Raw genomic sequence first — 20114 nt, 5'->3', positions numbered from 1 at the left:
TCAAGTGCAGGGGACTAATCAAAATTTCCTACCAATCATGTATACTAAATAATTTATTTCACTATGAAAACTCATTTTTGTTATTGCTTATACAAATTAACAAAACACTCTTGTGTATATTTGATAAAGATATGTGAGACTCTATGCATTTAACTTTGAAAGTCTTAATCTCAATTATTTTTTTCACATATTTTAAATGGGAGCTAACTTGTATATACATCTATGTCACAAGGCTAATATCCAAATATTTTAAAGTATATTTCCATATCAGAAATTCAAAACTCTGCCATAGTAAATAAAATGTAACCAATATAATTGAAAACTTTTATGGTGATTTAGCACCATGAAAACACATTTTAAGCCAGGTGTGCCCAAATCCTAGCAGCTCAGGAGGCTGAGGTAGGAGGCTCTGGAGTTCAAAGCGAACCTCAGCAAAAGTGAGGCACTAAGTTACTCAGTGAGACTCTGTCTCTAAACAAAATACAAAAAAGGGATGGGGATGTGGCTCAGTGGTCAAGTGCTGATGAGTTCGATCCCTGGTACCTAAAAATATCAAAACAAAACAAAAACACATTTCAATAAATAAAATATTCTATAAAATCCATGAGTTCAAAGAGATATATAAGATATATAAGGTTGTTTATAAGCTTTATATAATCCAGGCTACCATGTTGAATTTTTTTTATATATTATAAACAAATCTGCCCCCTCAATTCTCCCTTGTAATTCTTTATAATAAACAACAACTTACTATTTAATGGAAAAATCAGATATTTGTGTTGGTTAAATTATATACAAAGTAACCATGTTGACTCTGAATAAAGATAAAAATTTCAGACAGGGTTAAGTATAAAGATTTTTCCAAAATAGTCATTCTTTAAAACACTGGCTTTGACTGCACAGAGATTGTGCCTAAGTTTTACTATAGTTCTTCCTTTATTACAATTGCCGAATAAATTACTTTTGAAATCACATTTAAAAAGTCATACCAGACATTATTGGCCTCAATGTTTTCATATTTTCTGCACTAAAATCTGTTAGTTTTGTTTTCGGCTTTAAAAATGGAGCCAACCATTTCCCCAAACTTGTTAAAATCAATATTGTGTCAGAAAAACAATTACATCAATGTTAATTCATTGGGTAAAAACATATGTGTAGTCATAGCACAATTCAAGATGTTGGCCAGTTTAAGAAGAAATGGTTTTACATAGTTTTCATTCTCAGTATTAGATCATCTTGTATTTGCCTAAAGACTAAGAATACTACTGTTCTTTTATGGGATAGACAACACTCCCAATAACGCTTGAAAAGGATCTGAAATAGAACAATTTCAAATTCCCAGCTGCACTGTATGCTAGAATTGCTGTTCAAAAACTAAATTATCTTAGGGAGATATGTCTGTAGAATCACAAAACCCCAGAATTGAAAGAAAACTTTTATGGCCTTTAAACCATAGAAATGAAATGATGTACCCCATTTGTGTACAATGAATCAAAATGCAGTCTGTAAAAAATAAAACAATGAATAAATAATTTTAAAAAAGGGAAAAAAATTCTCCCTCAGTGAAGGAACTTCATTTTCAGGTCTCTCAATATTTATGCAGTTGCCATTTTGCCATTTTAATGCTTTTTGTAGCTAAAAGAAATCTTCCCTCTTAAGATACAATGCATTCCAATAAACAGCTCCAGTTAGGTTTTTTTTTTTTTTTTTTTTAAAGAGTGTATTAACTGGAATGTGACTCCTGTAAATCCCAGCCATTTGATTTCTATATATCATGGAAGAGGGGCAGCTTGTTTACTCTGCGATGTGATGGATCTTCACAACTTTCAAGTACTTAACATGACTTTTATGTCTCCCTGTACCTGTCATCCCTACCTCCAATTCCTCCACATCCATCTGTCTCAGGTCTTTATCTTCCTCATTCTTAAAATATGGTTTTCACTCACATTCTTCTCTGTTCTTGTGGCTTCATCAGAATGCACATTATATTTTCCACATCCTCCTTTATATATGGCACTGAGACAGAAGTTAAAGAAAAATATTTTAGGAACTTTGGTAGAAGGAATTAAAAGATTCTTTTTTACATCTATCAACTTGAAATAGCTACTTCTTTCCTATAATTGCCCACATTCTTTCTTTGTCATATTTTAATTGTTTCCTATTTTGTCTAGTCCATTCTTGAGGCTGCATCTCATTGATTATTAGTCAATAAGCTTGCTTATATTTTCAAACTTCCTGAGAGTTACAGAGTTTCCCTCCGGACTCCTAAATGGCCAAGAAATGGTTTGAACCACAGGTACCTCTAGATTTGAAAGTGGCCCTTACTGAAACATAAAGCTCACAATTATGAAATGTGTGTTATGACCTTTCAAAGATACCAGGTCGTTTTATACTTTAGAGTTGCTTGAAAAAAATTTCAGTCAGTCAGTATACACTATACTACCGAAAAATGCTCATTTAAGATTATCTTGATGTGACTAATTAATATTTTATAGCACTGATATAAACAGTTTCAATTTTCATGAAAGTTTAAAAATTTCAAATGAGGGACTTTTCCAGTCTTAGGAAACAAATTGCTTGGAACCCTCAAAAGTAAAAAAAAAAAAAAAACAAAACAAAGCTAAGAATCAGGGTCAATATCTACTGATGTGCAGGGGAGGGGGAGAGGGAAGGTAAAGGAGAGGTATTGGGGTCTGAACTAGAACATGATAAACTCCGTGCTTTTATTATTATGTCAAAATTAGTTCTACTGTCACATATAACTAAGAAGAACCAATAAAAATGTCTAATGTAATTTATTTCTACCATGTTAGGTTTTTAAAGGTACACTGTACTATCCATTTTGCACAATGTTTTGAATACTTCTTTCTCCTCCACAATGCAATTTGTTTTCTTTTAAAGACTAATTACAAAGAGGGAAGTCAGGAAAAAAAAAAAGATTTTATAACACAAAGGCTAGATCCACTCTCAAACTCTTAGGGGATATTACAGGAATGGGGATTTGATATTGGAAGGGTTAGTTAGAGAACAGAGAATCAGTAATTAAATATTACCAATTCAATTTTAAATATTGACTTGCTAATAAATTCAGTGTGGGCTCAAATGAAAAGGAGAATAAATGTTCAATGTAAAATTCCAATGGACATAAATATAAGAAAATGTTTTCTTTATTGAATTAAAATCCTTACCCAAGTAAAGGAACATTTAAAGATCTCAATATCAATTTCTTGCTCAAAAAATGGCAAGGTAAGAAAGAACTTGAAATGTGAAAGTAACTGGATAGCATCCAGTCTTATAAAGATGAAAGTACAGAATTCTAAAGGAGACTGGCAGACATCCCAGATCAATTAAGGAAGAAATCCTGCAGAATAGGCAACATATTCATCTTTGAAATCTTAAATTTAGATAATGCAGCTCAAGAGTGAATAAATGGAGATGAAAACTATAAGGAGGTATAGAAAAAATATAGATATAGGGGTTCTTTTACATAACGAATACCTCAATGACTCATTCGATTAAGCTGTATCACTAGTTAGTTCAACGCAGTAAAGGAAAGTTAATGCTTGACTGAACAGACTACCTGATTGACTGATGGGACCTATTACTTGTCAAAGGTCAAGCTGATAGTCTTGATCACAACCAACTTCAAATGATCAAATCTAGATGTTACTGCTCAAACTGTGTCAGCACTATAACTTGATGAACTATATTTGACATTGCTATGTTGAATTCCGGACAATATGTGGGGCTATACAGCAACAATACCTATAGCTAAAGCAATAGTATGGTGGGCTGAACTGGAAATTGACCAGACTTATGACTAGTTGACGTGACTATGATTTTCCTCATGTTAGGACTAGCGATAGGACTAGGTCTACATTTGAGTCTATAAAGCAGAAGGAAACATAACTACCAATTGCCTTGCATTATTATGTGCCATTGAAATTAAGGTTTTAAACATCGACACCTAATAAGAAGTAACAAGTTCCATGGCCAATTAAAGAATGGCAATACTCAAGGTGTGGGCTCCCTTGCCAATGACTAAAGAGTTTTTAAATTAATGCTATTTGGGAAAAAAATTACATGAATCAGTATTTTATTCCCCCCAAAAGCCTTGATTTTGAAGTCTTTTTCTCCCTCTTTAGGCACAGAAAATGTAATGCTTTTATGAAAAGTTAGCAAAATTATCTCACTATTAATAATAATGGGAATAAGATGTAAATGTGGCAAAAGAGTCAGTTAAGAAAATAAAAGAATTTAACATAGGATAACTGTAATTGTAAAGAGAAAATCATGGAATGGATGATAAATGTATATTATTTGTTGTTGGAACAATATAATAATGCATTTTGTAGATATTTAATATAAAATATCCCATAATGATGCTAGTATTTTAGGTATTTCAAGTTATTTGAAATTATTCAAATTTTGCCATCATCTGTCATTTTATGAATATTTTATTTCATTCTTTGGTATCCAGAATATTCATACATTATCTTTTCTTTAATTTCAAAAGAAACTAAATTTAATCTAATTCTCTTGAGCTAAATCATTGATCAAAATCATTTCATTAATTGTCTTACAGCATCAGAGTTAATTTTGTTTTTTTTCTAAATTTACATCATAATTTTAATAAACTTTATATCCAATGTTTATCTATTTTAAATCAAAAGTGATTTAAAGTTCTTTAAGCCTGACAAAACTATACGTGTAGCACATTGTGAAGGCACGATTTTTAAAATACTGAGAATTGTGAAAGATAAAAATAATCTAGGGCAATATTGCAATTTTATAGGGAGGTACTGAAGTTCCATGAAAGTCTGGTATTGAACAAACTCAGTAGTCTGGTGACAGAGCAAAAATTAGGATGTCATGTTATAGTACTTTGGTTTTTCTGAGATCTAGAGAAAGGATGAATAACAGAGGACTGTCTGCTTTGAATAAAGCAAACTTCAAAAAACTGAAAACTATTGTCAAGAGAATGATCCCGATGAGTTGCTAGTTAAGATTGGTAGAAGTTTAATTTAAAAAAAAAAAAATAACACTGGGTTGAACCATTTCCAGAGATGAGTAGGCTTTGAAAAGTTCAAGTCACTTTTCATTCCTTTTCTATTGTGGCTTTTATGAGTAGTGAAAGAAGTCAAGAAGATTTAAAAATGGAGTGGAAAAATACCATTCTTGGGTTCCTTTCATTTTAAGGAAAAGAGCACATAATAAAAATAGTGTCACATTCTAGCCTACCCTTTATTGAATCCTTACTGAAGAATATTTGTTTGGAGTAAATGCCATTATACCTGGACCTATTAAAAGTTGCTCTTTTATTTTTCTGAAGAATAGATGTGCCTTTTTGTTATATGAATATCATTGAACAATGGCTTCATATACACTAGTTAATTTACATTCATAGGACTAGTAGTATATATTTATAAATCTGATTTCGTTGTATTGGTTCATGTTCTTTTTACCTATGACCATTTAAAATGTAGTGGTTAATTCAATGTTTGGTAAGTTAGTTTGACATAGATGTGAAAAATAAACTGAAGCAGCCATATTGCTTTAGTTTGAAACAGATCTTTCATACTCTCAAGTATTTTTATTAAAAATCCTATTTACTTTTATTTTCTATGGTTTCTCTAATTCATTAGACTGTAAAATCCATGGGATTAAGAATCTTATTTCTCTTGTTCATTATTTCATCCTCAAGATGCTTAGATTAGAGAATAGGAAAAAGAAAAATGCTAATGCCTAATTAATACTTGTTGAATGAATGAATGAATTAATGCAAACAGATTCTATGCCTCTCTCCTCATTGCCTCTTTCGGGAATTGATTATATTGAGAGATATATGATTATATTATTTCCAGTAGATTTTAAATTTTTGATCATATCCTCATAGAATTTTCTTTTTTATTACCTTCTCTGTGTGTGCATCTACGCAAGTGTACAACAGAATATTTATGAAACAATGTTATGATCCTCAATGAATCCGGATCATTATATTCCTGAGCTCTTGAATTCCATCCTATTTATTTAAAAACATAAGGTGGTATTGAAATTTATCTCATGACCCACAAACCTGCATTTTTCAAAACATTGTTGTAGGTCACAATGCCAAAAGAGATGAACCACATTGATGTTTGGCTACCTCAAAGGAACACATGTATCCTAGGTGGTGTTGGATGTATAATAACGTGTTACCTCTATATTTTACTGAACTTCCTACCCTCTGCAATAGCTTCTAATTACCTATGGATGGTTATCACTTATTTCCCATAACCTAGACTCTTGGGAGCTGAAAGGCCTACAAGAGATTGGAAAGTTTATCTTCTAGATGTCAGTGGTGAGAAGTTAAGAAATTACGTACCTTTGGATTTGGATTCAGCTACAAACAAAATAATGTACTAAAATTATCTCATAAAATTTTCCCCACAATCATACAAACTAAGATTGCTATCCTTATTTTGTAAGTAAAATTACTGAGTCTTAAGGGATAAAGTGATTTGTTTAAGACACCATAGCTAGTAAACAGACAGTCTTGACTCCCTCTCTTTCACATGCAGTGCCCTGCCTGGGGAGACAGGATGTATAGTGCAGAAGTTCCTGAAAATCAGAGGCAACTCCTCTATAGTGCTGAGCTCCCAGGCACTGACAGAAAGGAGGATACCCAACGCTTGAATGGCCCCTGCCCCTGCCTCTTCCTAAGGGACTGTGAAGGCAAAGGAACATAATGTTCTCATGCAGCTTCTTTACTTTGCACAGTGTATTCTTGCTCAACCCCACCCTGTCCTCTAAGTCCTTCTACTGTGCAGGGGACAGAGGTAGGACACAGGAGAACACCCTTAACAATTGGTTGTTGCACTTGTACACTTTACCACCTAAGTCCATCACAACTACATCTCTGTGAAATAAGAGAGGCAGGTTTGTTCTTTTCCCCCTGAGAAACTACCCTTGACTCAATTAAGGACACAGTGACTGGGGTCCAAAGTAAAGCTCAGAATCAGTTCATTTGCGGTTGCACTTTTTCAATGTACATATAGTAAAATCTTGACTCAGTACAATTTGATTTTGGTTATAGTAAAATAAACACTCCCAACTCCAGTCATCTTCCTCAAATCCCATCATTACCAAGGCTAGAACTGTGGCCACCTTGTTCCCTGCACCCTTTCTGGTCCAACAAGCATAAAGTCCAGGGCGGTAAGAAGAGTCCTGTTCCACTGTAAAACTGGGCATGCTCAGTGGCGGTGCAGGTTTGGCCCAAGGAGCCAGGGTGCTCGCGCCGCCGCTTTGAGCTGTGTGCGCGCAGCTCAGGGGCCGCTGCCACCCGGGCCGGGCCGGACGCGGCGCCGCCTGCCCCCTGTAGCCTGTGCTGCAGCTGCTGGCCACCGGAGGGGGCGAACAAACGTCAACCTGTTGTTTGTCCAGTCACCCTTTATCAGCTCTCAGCACCACAAGGAAGTGCGGCACCCACACGCGCTCAGAAAGTTCAGCGTGCAGGAAGTTTAGGGAGAGCTCTGCGATTAGCTCAGCGGGCCGGGCCAGCGCTGGGTGAGCGCAGGCGGCGAGAGCGCAGGGAGGCGCGGCGTCTGTCCTGAGCGGAACCCGGTTTTTGTCTTGGAGCGACGCTGTCCCGAAGTCGCTAATCCCAAATGCACCGGCTCATCTTCGTCTACACCCTAGCCTGCGCAAACTTCTGCAGCTATCGGGACACTTATGCAACTCCGCAAAGCGCATCCATCAAAGCTTTGCGCAACGCCAACCTCAGGCGAGATGGTAAGGGGCTCATTTCATTTATTTCTTTTTAATTTAAAAAATTCCACGTCTGTTGTCATTGTTCTTTCTGTCCACCTCCCCGAATCTTTCAGATGAATTTGAACTGAATGCATTGTTTGGTTCCGGAGTTGTCCTGCCTGCCTGTAGCCCTAAAGGAGCCCCTCCTTCCAGAATGGGGTTGACGGGTGGGGGACGCAAGCAGGAGGAGATAGTACGGATCAGGTGGCTCATCTTTCTGCACCCTAGAAAAGTCATTTTGGTGTCCAGTAGTCTGATACCAGGATGCTGTGCCTCATCCTGGAGTTGGAGAAAGTTGCAGCCTGCGCCACCCGTTGGTTATGCTGTTAACCTTTTGGACTTGAAAACTAGCGAAGACCAGGCTTTGTGAGGGGTGGAGTCAAGAGTGGCTTTCTCTGGGTGATTTTTTTTTTTTTTTTTTTTTACTTAATTGTGTATGTATTTTTAGTGCATTTCAATATTGCAGATGTATCTGGAGCAAAGTGACAATTTATTTATATATTATTTATTTTTAGGAGAAGTCCAATGTTACCCTTTCTAGCCCCTTAAGTGACTTTCCCATAGGAGTTCTGCCTGGCTCAGAAAAGCAATCTAGAAGATAGGGTTTCTGGGGCTTCCTCAGTTAGCACAGGGAGACCTGGCTTGTGCTGTTAGTGCTCTTGTGTGGGAGGCTTTCAAACTATTTGGAAGGAGAAAACTCCTGAAGCAGCTTTCCTCAGCAAGGTCCCAAACAGGCTTGTTTGTTTTCCTTTACTCTGGAGGACACCTGGGACATTGGGTCTCAGAGACTCTAACTTGAGATTATTTACTTTCTGGAGCCTCCAAGGACAATCTGAAGCTGTAGCTAATGTTCCCAGTTATCTGCAGCTGTTTCTGCTATGTACCTGGACCAACCTACAGGTTTTAGGGTTTTGTTTTTCTCTGTTTCAATATCATTTTCTCCTGCTTGCTTCAAGTTCTAACACATCCCAGAAGAAGATTACTAATCTTAATAGCACCCCTGTTTGAGCTGGTGACATATGACTGTCTAACTTGGTAAATTCTTATTAGCATTTTATACCCTTATTATATTCTTGGTGTGCCTTTGGGACTTCATTGAAAGACTTTTGAACTTTGAAGGGAAAATAAAAACTTTATTTCTGATGACAACTAGACTGTGGATTTCAGTATGCTCAAGTCATTTGAAATGGTAAGGTATATGGTAGGGGAATCCATAGTCACCTTACGTTATTACAGCGTTTCATGAAAAATATTCCAGCAGTGCATTTTTGATAATCTGCTATCTTAAATAAAGTACAACAGTTTCTTAGTAAAATTTAAAAAAACAATTTAGGCCCAAGACCAAACTTTTATAGTTTTACTCCTTACGATTTCCACTAGAGTCATATCTTCTCCTAGTTGATTTTTTTAAAGTCTGTTCATTTTTGTACTTTATATGCCCTTTTAACGCATAGTGTAAAATGCCACTTATGATTTGCATGACTTCATAGCCAAAATTTTGTAATCCTTAGCCTCCCGAGTATCAGTTACAAGAAGTCAAGGACAGAAAATGAAAAGTATGTAACCATTTTCCATTAGCCCAAGATTCTGTCTAAAACCAAGTCATGCAGCTGCAGCTCAGAATTTTTTTAAGTTATTTTTTGGGGGGTAGGAAATACTCTCATTTTAGTTTTTATTGCTAAAACTGCATCTGTCTAATCTATTTGGTAAATTTTTTTGTACTAGCAAAATTTTGAAAACTACCCTACATTTTTTATTTCTTTATATTTTAGGCAGGTCAGTTTTACAGTTACTCTAACAGTATACACACACACACACACACACACACACACACACACACACACACACACACTTTAATTAGCTCAGATTGCTAAATATTTTCCTCCATATCAATATCATCTTATAATCAAGGCTGGAAAGGAGGTAAAACTAGGCATGGAAAATCATTTTATAGAGAGTAAAAATATTAGCACTCATAATGAGTTGTTTGTTAAGTTTTCAAATGGCAGCTTTTTCTTAAGTGCATATGTATACTCACAGAGAAGCAATGATGCCTCCAAGGGGGTGAGATTGGGTTTTAGGGGTGAAAACTCTTAGTGTTACAATGATATCTGTTCCTCTTAAGGGGCCATCATATATAAACTGATATTCAGCATATCTGTGGTGTTAACATTTCATGGGAAAGGTGAATAGAAAACATTGTCCAAAAAGACTCTGAGGGGAGGCTGGTAATGAAGAGAAGGTTGAGAAACACTGTTGGAGAGTTTTGGTGAGAGAGTAAAATTAAAGATTTTTTGAAGAGGTCTAGATGTCATCTAGAAAATTCTAATGGCAATATTTGAGCTATCAGAGAGAAAGTAATAACTTGTTAAATTAAACCGTTCCTCTGATTCCAAGCATTCTCAGCTTGCTTTCTCAAATCTCCCTCATGGCCCATTGAAGAACACAATATTCTTTCTATTTTGGCTACAAGATTAAGGTGGGATATAAACTTTAGGAAACCATGGATAAGGAATATACTCAGGAAGAACAAAAAAAAATTGAAGTTTCAAATATTAATTTAGGGACTTTAGGAAATCTGGCCCTCAGATTACAACGGATAGAATATCACAAGAAAAAAAATTGACTGTGACCATTAAGTAGAGGTGATAGAAACCATCACCTGATGATGGAACTGTCTTCACACGTGAATGCCATCCATGTGTTCCCGCCAGCTGGGTAGGTACTGCTTCCTGTTGCTGTGAGGAAAGGAAAATTAGGGGCAGGTGCCCTGTAAGAAGGGCATCAGTTGTGTTGGAGTCTGTCTGGCTGAATAAGAAACTCACCTGTGATCTATTGTGCCCAATAGGTTCAGATAACTGAAAAAGCTAAGAAAAGATATGCAAATATGCAGTGCTAGGGTTGTAAATGATAACCTTCCCCAACCATTATAGGAAGCTGGCTGACTCTGGTCTTCTGGCTTCTGGAACTCTCCATCACAATCTCTTCATGTTCTAAAGGGATATATCCAGAGCTCTTCCATCTGCAGAATGATTCAGTGGAGGAGTGTGGTTGAATTTGTTTCCTCTTTCTGTTAGGAATGAGGCTCTATGCTGAAATGTAATAATTAATGGTATTAATTTTTTATTCTTATATTTGTTATTGTTTTTGTTCAGACCAATTTGTGAGCACATAGAAAAATCCTAATTTAACCATAGCACTCTTGTTTTGGTGTCTATACAATCCGTGCTTTTTGTGATAATAACTGATCACAACTAGGTATTGCTCACAGTGTATATCAAGAAGTGTAAAGGTAGTAATTAACTGATGCTTACTTATTTAAAAATCTAACTTCCTGCCTAAGGATTTAAGACTATACTTTCTTGACCTTTTGTGGCTTTCTGAAAGTACAGGTGTTGCTGATAAGCAGTGCTGGATTTAGTTCTGCTTGATTAATAAACCAGAACTTGAATTGTCTATTACCTTATCATTAACTGATTATAGACTTGCAATTTTAGTAATTGTGCTTAGATTTTAAAGTTGTCAAGCTTGATTTTTAAAATGTAGCTTTCTATTGTCATTGACAGAAGCATGTTGACTTCAGTGCAAAAATTAAACATTAAGTCAGGTGTAGTGGTACATACCTTTAATCTCAGTGATTTGGGAGGCTGAGAAAGGAGGATTGCAAGTTTGAGGCCAGCCTCACCAACTTAGACCCTGTCTCAAAATGAAAAATAAAAAAGAGCTGGGGACATGGCTCAGCTGATTAAGTATCTCTGGGTTTAGTCCCTGATTTAAGAAAAAAAAAAAAGATTAGAGATTAAGGGAAGGCAACAAAACAAAGGAAAATATAAATAATTTTTTAAGTGTTTGAAAACTAAGAATCAGATTAGTGTCTAAATCTCTGTTCTTCTGTATTTATAATTTCTGTTCAACTCTAACAGTGTTGACGACTCCCAATCTTATGAAGCGTAGTGGAGATTACATATTTTAAATGCAGCATCACTTTGAATTGCCACCATTGGTAATAATATTTAATTAAGATTATTTTAAAGAGGATAGTTTTAGCCAGGTATCTGGATGCCGTGTAGTGGAGGATGTCAGTAATGGCATTGTGAAGTCCCCTGAATGACAGTGGGTTTTTCTACAGGATTTTCCCTTTCAGTGATTAAAAGTAAAACTATATTGTTTCAGAACAATAGGGTCAAACAATGGATCAGAGCTAACAGAGTCATTTACCTCTTCTGACTAACAAGAAGCATAAGCATGCTATCACTGTCACACAGGACTCTCTCATCATATAGGGTCTCAAAGCCCCATCATTCTGAGACTGGAAGGATATGCGTATTTCTTTGTCCTTGACAGCTGAGTCATAATGCAAATCATCTTCCTTTTGGAACTTACTCTTGAATTTTCTTTGTTGAAATGATCTCATTAGTACAAAAAGCCAGTTCCTGAATACCTTAATAAAAATCTTCCTTTTATTAAGATAGGAAAGTTTTTTAGGTGAATTAGTGGTAAGATGTTTCTGACTCATCTTTGCCATGACATTTGTGTATTGCACTGATCTTTCTCAAGGGATCAAGATGGTTTTAAAGTAGAATTGAGTTAGTAACGTTACCTATGCCCTTTCAAAGTTATCTCTTTTCAAGTGATTCCTTAATCAATCTGGACTGTTTTCCAAAGACAAAAGGTAACCAAATAGTTCTTTATCCTTTACTCTGTTGCTAAATCCTGCTATCAGTGTTAATTACTTATTTGATGATTATTTCTTGCTTTCCTAATATCTGCCATATCTTGTGCTAGATGCTCAGCTGTCTAGCACAATATGAATGAAGTATACATGGTTCCTGCCATCCTGGAACCTACAGTCTAGTGAACAATGTGAACAAATAACTAGTCAGTTCCCAGTGTTGCACTTAACTTTCTGATGTTTTATGAAGAGGGCCAAGATTCTCCACAAGTATCTTAGCAGTCCCTTCATGGGGACCTCAGAACACCTTAGCTTCAGGTTCTCCATCACGTCTTCAACAGAACAATTCTACATATATCTCCATGCTTCTGATTTACATACTGTATTTGAGTTCATCATAAGATTTTTGTTTCAAAAATGTATTACATGGTTAGAGTGTAAAAGCACCATATAGTGTGATGGGTGCTTTCATAGGGGAAGAGCATTGAGTTTCAGGGATCCACAAGGAGCATCTAATACAGACTAAAGAGACTGAGAAAAGGCTTCCTTGACGAAGGAGCACTTGAACATAGGCATGAAGGATGAATAGGAGGTCATAAGGTAGGAGCCACCTGGAGTTTGCTCAAGGAGAGAACATTTGCCAAGATTTGGAAGTGAAAATGCAGATAAGCAATTGTGCCCTAGTGAAAATCCTGGGAAGTAATATGAGAGTTTGGCTATAGTGTTAAGTGCAGTGGGAAGTCACTGAAGGATTTCACTGGGGAATGCATGGCCCCTTCTATGTTTGAATGCTGAGTGTAGCGTTCCTGAGGAGTAGCCAGGCCAGTGCTGTAATGAGGACTGGTCTCCCTACATGCCCACTGTGAACAGTTACACACACTGGAATATTTCATTTGCAATATGGTAATGGAAGACATAGATGTCTTTCCTAGTCCCAAGTCTCCAAATCTAAGTGGCCCATGCCTTACGACTTCCCTGAGGTTCCTCACTCAAGATGCCTCTCTGCAGCTCAGCACAACAGATATTATTTTGTTAACACTGTATGAGGTCTCAATAAAGTAATGTAAAGGGTACACGTGATCTGCCTAGTGTTTGTCAATATGTTATTGCAAATATGTACATTTCAGAATTAGTGTGATTTAAAAGGAATCGTTTTCACATTAACTTTTGTGTGAAGGACAGTTGGGCAAGAATTCACAAGGGGATAATGTATGACAAAAAGAAAAGAATCCAACAAAAATGCTGCAACAGAAATATTCTGCCTCCCCATACAGTATTTCAGGACCAAGTATAAGTTGTAAATAAAGGAGTAAGCCCATAGGACACAGAAGTGCAAAAGTGCACAAGTGCACATGCAGGAAGAAATATTTTCTAATGGGAATTTTCTTTTCCACAGCAAGAATGAGGCATGTTTTGTTTCTTACAAGCACTGATGATGCATATAGTAATATATCTCTTCCCTATCACCCTGGTGCGCTGACATCTGTATATTTAATATTGAGAGATTAATACTGTGCATTTTTGTGATTTGTGGAGGTTTTGTGTAATTGGAAGGTAGGAAGGCCTGTGGAAGCACTGTAGCACAAGCACATGAGCTGCCTTTCATTATGAAGAGCGATCTGTTCTCAGATTTTTTTTTTTTAAACTTGAGCACTAGTTTTATGGAGTGTGCTTATGTAGTTGGGTAGTTTTAAATGCAATGTGTTGTCTTAAAAGCAAATCAAACCTGATTTGAAACCTCATACATTAGGATTCTTTTTAAAGAAAGTTTATTTTCTTTTAATACTTATTTTTATTTGACAAAAATTGTGTATATTTATGTATTTATGGAGTATAACATTTTGAAATATGTAGGGTGAGTGACTGTCAAGCTAATTAGCATATATGAATTAGCTCATCATTTTTTTGTGTGTGGAGGGAATGCTTAAAATCTAGTCTCAAAACTTTACACTAAAAATACAAAGAACCAGTCAATAAATGGGCCAAGGAACTGAACAGACACTTTACAGAAGAAGATATACAGGCAATTAATAAATACTTGAAAAAGTGTTCAACATGTCTAGTAATTAGAGAAATGCAAATTAAAACAACTCTAAGATTTCATCTTACTCCAATTAGAATAGCTATTATCAAGAACACAATAATAGATGTTGGTGTGGATATGGGGAAAAGACACACTTTTACATTGCTGGTTGCACATTGGGGCAACCACTCTGAAAAGTAGTGTGGAGAATCCTCAGAAAACTTGGAATGGACCCACCTTTTGACCCAGTTACCCCACTCCTCAGTTTATACCCAAAGGACTTAAAATCAGCATACTACAGTGACACAGCCACATCAATGTTTACAGCTGTTCATAATAGCTAGATTGTGGAACCAACCTAGATGCCCTTCAACGGATGAATGGATAAAGAAACTGTGGTATATATACACAATGGATTATTATTCAGCCATAAGGAAGAATATTATGGTATTTGCAGATAAATGGATGGAATTGTAGAATATTATGCTAAGTGAAATAAGCCAATCCCAAAAAATCAAACGCCAAATGTTTTCCCTGATAAGTAGATGATGATATGGGGGTAGGGGGTGGGGGTTAGAGAAGAATGGAGGAACTTTTATATAGAGGGAAACGAGAGGGAGGAGGGGGTGGGGTATGAAAGATGGTGGAATGAGACAGACATCATTACCTATTTACATATATGATTACATGAATGGTATGAATCTACATTGTGTACAACCATAGAAAGGAAAAATTGTACCCCATTTGTGTACAATGAATCAAAATGTAAAACTAAAAAAAATAATTTTAAAAATCTAGTCTCATGGTAATTTTCAAGAATATAATACATTGTTATTAGTTGTAGTCATCATGTTATACATACTAGGATTCTTGATTTTTAAAATTTGAAATACAGCATGGTTTCTCTGGACTCAAGGATCTTAGGGACAGTGGCTGGTATGAGCTATGAGTGGGAGTTAAATGTTCTGTGTTGATTCTATACAAGTCTTTTAAGACCAACATCTGAAAGAACAGGTTCTGCATCTCATGAAAGATGTAATAAGCCACATGGCAGCTACCTATTTTGTGGAATTCAGCTATTCAGTAAACTTAGTTATAGAAAACAAAATTAATCAAACCAATAAATAGTTAACAAATTCACTTATAAGTTTAAAGCAGTAGCCACTGTGTATAAATGAGTTCATAGGTTCATGGTGTGGATATAAATGACCATTTGTCTTCACTTTCTGTGTAATTCCATCATACTTGTTTACAAGGTTTCCATATCCACACAGAATGGGAGTGTGATGTTAGAAGAGGGACGAGGACTGGTTCTAGTTATTCACACAACTAGCATCGAACAGTGACAGCCGGTGATTTTCCTGCCTCCTTTTATATTTCCAGGACTTGGAAAGTTTTCATGGGACCTAAGTAAGCCCAGCTGGCTTAGGTTTCTGATTGAATGAGGTGAAAGTAGTTACAACCTATCTCCATATGCCACTAGGAAATTATTTTATTAAATCCAGTAAACGTGTTGATTTTTAAAATGATGTCCTTAAGCCAGGAAGGAAAGTTCACATTATATGATTGATTCATTAACCAGGTTCAGAAGGTATAGAGGTATCAACTTCAGAATATATGGAGTTCAACCAGAAAATGGACAGTGTTTACTATGGAAACCCTGTGGAAAAGAATAGTTGGAGCCTGGATGATAATAAACTATTATTATCATTCTTCTGGTGGTAACTAATAAGTTCATATTATCAAGAGGGAGGTGAATAGGGATTTTATTGGTTCTTTGGATTAGACCTGTTGGGTTCAGAATCCTTAATAACCTTGAAGAGAGCATGGGAAACAAGAAACAATGTCTCCTCCTTTGACTGATGGCTGCTCCTTCTTTGTCCTCTCTACCAAATGACAGGTTTGAAGTGGTGATAGAAATAAAGCCTGCATATTTTACTTAGGGAAGTTAATAGATTGGATCAGATGCATGGATTGACAGACTTTTTGTAAAAGGCCAGCATGTAAATATTTTAGGTTTTTCAGGCCATGTGGTCTCTCTTGCAACTACTCAGTTCTACCACTGTAGCTTAAAAGCAGACGTAGAAATTGCATAAATGAATGGGGAGGGCTGAAAACTTTTAAAAGCTTACAAAATGTTAATAAACATTTGTAAAACTTTACTTACAAAAAATGGTCAGTTGGGCTACAGGTCACCGTTTGTAGGCAAGCCACATGTTCTTGAGTTGGAGTTATATACTCATCTTTTCAATATGGAATTTCACAGGGATAAATGCAAAGTCTACCTCTTTGACTAGAAAATAAAAGCAACTGCACAATGTTAGCATCAGCTTACTCTGATTGATAGATGATTGATACATAGATAAATGTCAATATCTGTATCTATCTCCTAACTGGTTTAGCTGAACAAATCTTATGCTTCAACAAATAGTGTAGCTGCTCAACAGCAATGTACATCTGGTATTAGCTTTACCACATTGTCAGAATTGGGGGACAGCAATACTCATAGACATGGAACTTTCTCCTGGTCAGTATGAATCTGAGTGTGATATGCTCTTGGTCCCTCCCCTCTCTGATTCCACCTCTTTAGGGCTCCATTAGCCTCTGACCTGAAACTCTAAAGTTCTCTACTCTTCTGCTTTGAAATATTTTCATTTCATTAGCTCTATCACTTCAGCCAACAAGTATGTTTGAGTTTCTATGCACCATCCCACAACATATTCTTCACTTTATCACTATATAAACTTCCTTAGGCTCACCACAACTTAGTGACTGTACTCCTTCTCCTGTACCCCTTGGGATTTGAAATCATTCGCGCTGTTCCAGTGAACTGTCTTGGGCGAGATCACCGTGAATCTTAGTCTCTTCTTAAAACATTCTCCTCCCTTGACTGGTGACTGTTCCTTCTTTGTCCTTTCTACCAAATGACAGGTTTGAAGTGGTGATAGAAATAAATCCAAAATTACCACAGTACTCATTTTAGGTTCTTTGGAGAAGCAAGATTAGAGAAGGCCTGAAAATGTGTATTTTATGTTGTTTTCTTTCCCTGTAACTGATAGGAATAGTGAAAGGAGTACGGAAGATTTTAGAATGTTATAGGGATCCTGTTAATATAAAAAGAAAGAAACTTCTAAGTTAAAAGTCTTGTCATGTTATAACCTATCAAGTTCTACAACAGTAGCATTTTTGTGGCTAAAACATAAAAATGTTTTTAAAATACACTTTGAACACACGTAGATTTTTTTCCCCCTAACATTATCTAGTACTCTTATTTCTGTTTCCTTGGCCAGAGCTCTTCTGATCTGTATAGGATTTACCTTATTTTTTAGGCTCTAATCTCAATTTTATCTTCTTACTTTTTTCACTGATCCTTTCTGGAGAACCTTCCTTTGTTTCCAAAGTATTAATGGCTACTTATACACAAATGACTCATAAGTCTATACTTTCTACTTTGGCCTATTTACTAAGTCATGGACTTGTCTTTTTATTTCACTGCTTGAGGTCTATAATGAGTGATTCCACTGGTACCAAAAGTAAGTTCTCCAATTCAGTAAATAGTAATGTGAAGTCATTTCTTAAATATTAGGCTATTTATCCAGTGGCAAATTCCTTAAAAATATCAGGCCTTTTGTTGCTGTTGTTGTACTTCAAGACACATCACAATTATTTTTGAGTGACCTGTTCAGTGAAGGCCCAGATCAGGTATCACATTTTGGATAGAGGAATTGCCCTGCACTAAGTAGTCTCTCCTGACTCCCACCTCTTCCCAAGTGGAATTGTCTACTCCTTTATCCCCTATTTCTATAATAATGCCTGCAGTGTCACTTACTTATTTACATATTTGATGTCTGCTGACGTCTGTGTGCCAACTGATTTAATACAGCCACGCATCCTCCTTTTCCAGTTAATTGGCTGGAACATAGCGAAGCTCATGAAGGTTTGATGAATGAGTAAATCAACTAACTGATGCTCCCTTTTTATGACAATCTTTGGATCATATGAGTTCTTTCACTATCAGATTTTAAGAGAAAAGATGTGTAAATTCTGAATCTAGACTGGCTGTTGAGTTTCTGACTTAATTTTCTGGTGTTTGTTATATCATTGACCGGGCTAGGGAACATAAGAGCAAGAGAGAGAGAAAGTCATAGAGATAGGAAATTAATTTTTGGACACATTCATGTGGAAAAACCTAGAGGCAGAAAAGCAAGAGACAAACATATATGCATGGAATGCTTTCATAGTGATCGTGAAGTAATTGAATGTATTATTATGTCTTTAAAGTAAGTGGTATTCATGATTATGAGTATATGATAATACCTCATATTCATTAAGAATTTTTAACATGACAAAATGCTTTTGTATCCAAAGGATTTGGTTAATAATTCCAAGATTACACTTTTAGACTGCTGCCTTAGGAGAAAGCATGATATCTTGGCTTAATTTCACAAATAACAATGAAATGTGGAAAATTTTCAACTATCTCAATAGAAGCAACAACAAAAGTATAATACCTTATACAAAATACTGATGAAATGGATCCTGTTTGGTATATCTTTCACTATTATTTGAATACTTTCATATGAAGTTTCTGCTACTTAAAGGTTTAAATGAAAGAGGTAAAAATATCTATCAAGGAGCAAGCCTTAAGAGTCAGTCTTGATGGTAAACTTTGGAAAAGTGAGGAAAGATTAATGCATTTTCATTTTTATTGAGTTTCTATGGAGAAGCATTTTTATAATATATGTTATTTTACAGAGGATAAAATAAAGGGGTTGTTGAATAAAAGTTCTACTTTTTCTATAATCACAAAAACTTCATTGATAAAATTACACATAAATTTAAAGGATTTCAAACATTAATTTAAAAAAAACTAGAGTAAATATTATTTAATAGCTCAAAAAAGCTACTGCGGCATTATAATGTTTTGATTCTTTATTTACTGCTTTACCCTGAGGCCAGATGTAATAAACAAACACTATTCAGTCATTCAACAAATATTCCTGGAGTACTGACTGTATGCAGAGCTCTATATGAAGAACTGTAGAGCAGCAACAGTTAAACCTAAGGTTCGGTCTTTGCTCAGTTAAAACTTCTACTTTGGCTGAATGGAGAAAATGCACCTGTGAGTAAATACAAGGCAAGGTGGTACCATATGAGTGTCACCATTATGTGACCTAGGGTATTTTTCTTTCTTTTTCTTTTTTTTTCTTTTTTTTTTTTGGCAGTGGTTAGTTTGTTGGGTTATTTTAAGAATATCAAATCAGGATTCAGTCCTGTTGATCAAATTATAACCACAAATCATCTATCCTAATATGTGGGTTCAGAAAAAGAAAATATTGGTTAAGCTGTTGTTAAATATAATATTTGAAAATGAAAGACAGATCTCTTAGTTAATAGTTATTACATTGATTAAAAGTTGAACAGAGAAGTAACTTTTAATTGTATTTTCTTATACTGTCTTGATTTTTCTCTTGATTTTTCAATTCTTGGGCTAAATATTAATGAATCATAAAAGAGAACATGTGAATTCAGTAAGTAACCCAGTAGGACTTTCAATGTGTGATATGCAGTATGATTATTTGACCACAGGATGGCAGTAAACAAAGATAGCTTTGTGCATCAGATTTTCTT

General features: G+C 35.6%; 1 protein-coding gene across 2 annotated transcripts in view; it reads left to right on the top strand.

Annotated features, from left to right (window-relative positions):
• Positions 1-7274: 7274 nt before the first annotated feature.
• PDGFD (platelet derived growth factor D) overlaps positions 7275-20114 on the top strand; it is a 231221-nt gene continuing 218381 nt past the window's right edge. The window contains exon 1 of one of the 2 annotated variants that reach the window (XM_079102003.1): positions 7275-7770. In XM_079102003.1, the coding sequence (XP_078958129.1) occupies positions 7647-7770 (124 nt within the window). In that variant the 5' untranslated portion in view covers positions 7275-7646. The remainder of the gene's footprint in view (positions 7771-20114) is intronic. The other variant, XM_079102002.1, reaches the window with a different exon arrangement.

Source organism: Sciurus vulgaris (assembly GCF_902686455.1).
Source record: "Sciurus vulgaris genome assembly, chromosome: 11".
Lineage (NCBI taxonomy): Eukaryota > Metazoa > Chordata > Mammalia > Rodentia > Sciuridae > Sciurus > Sciurus vulgaris.
This window is presented reverse-complemented; position numbering and strand designations above follow the sequence as displayed.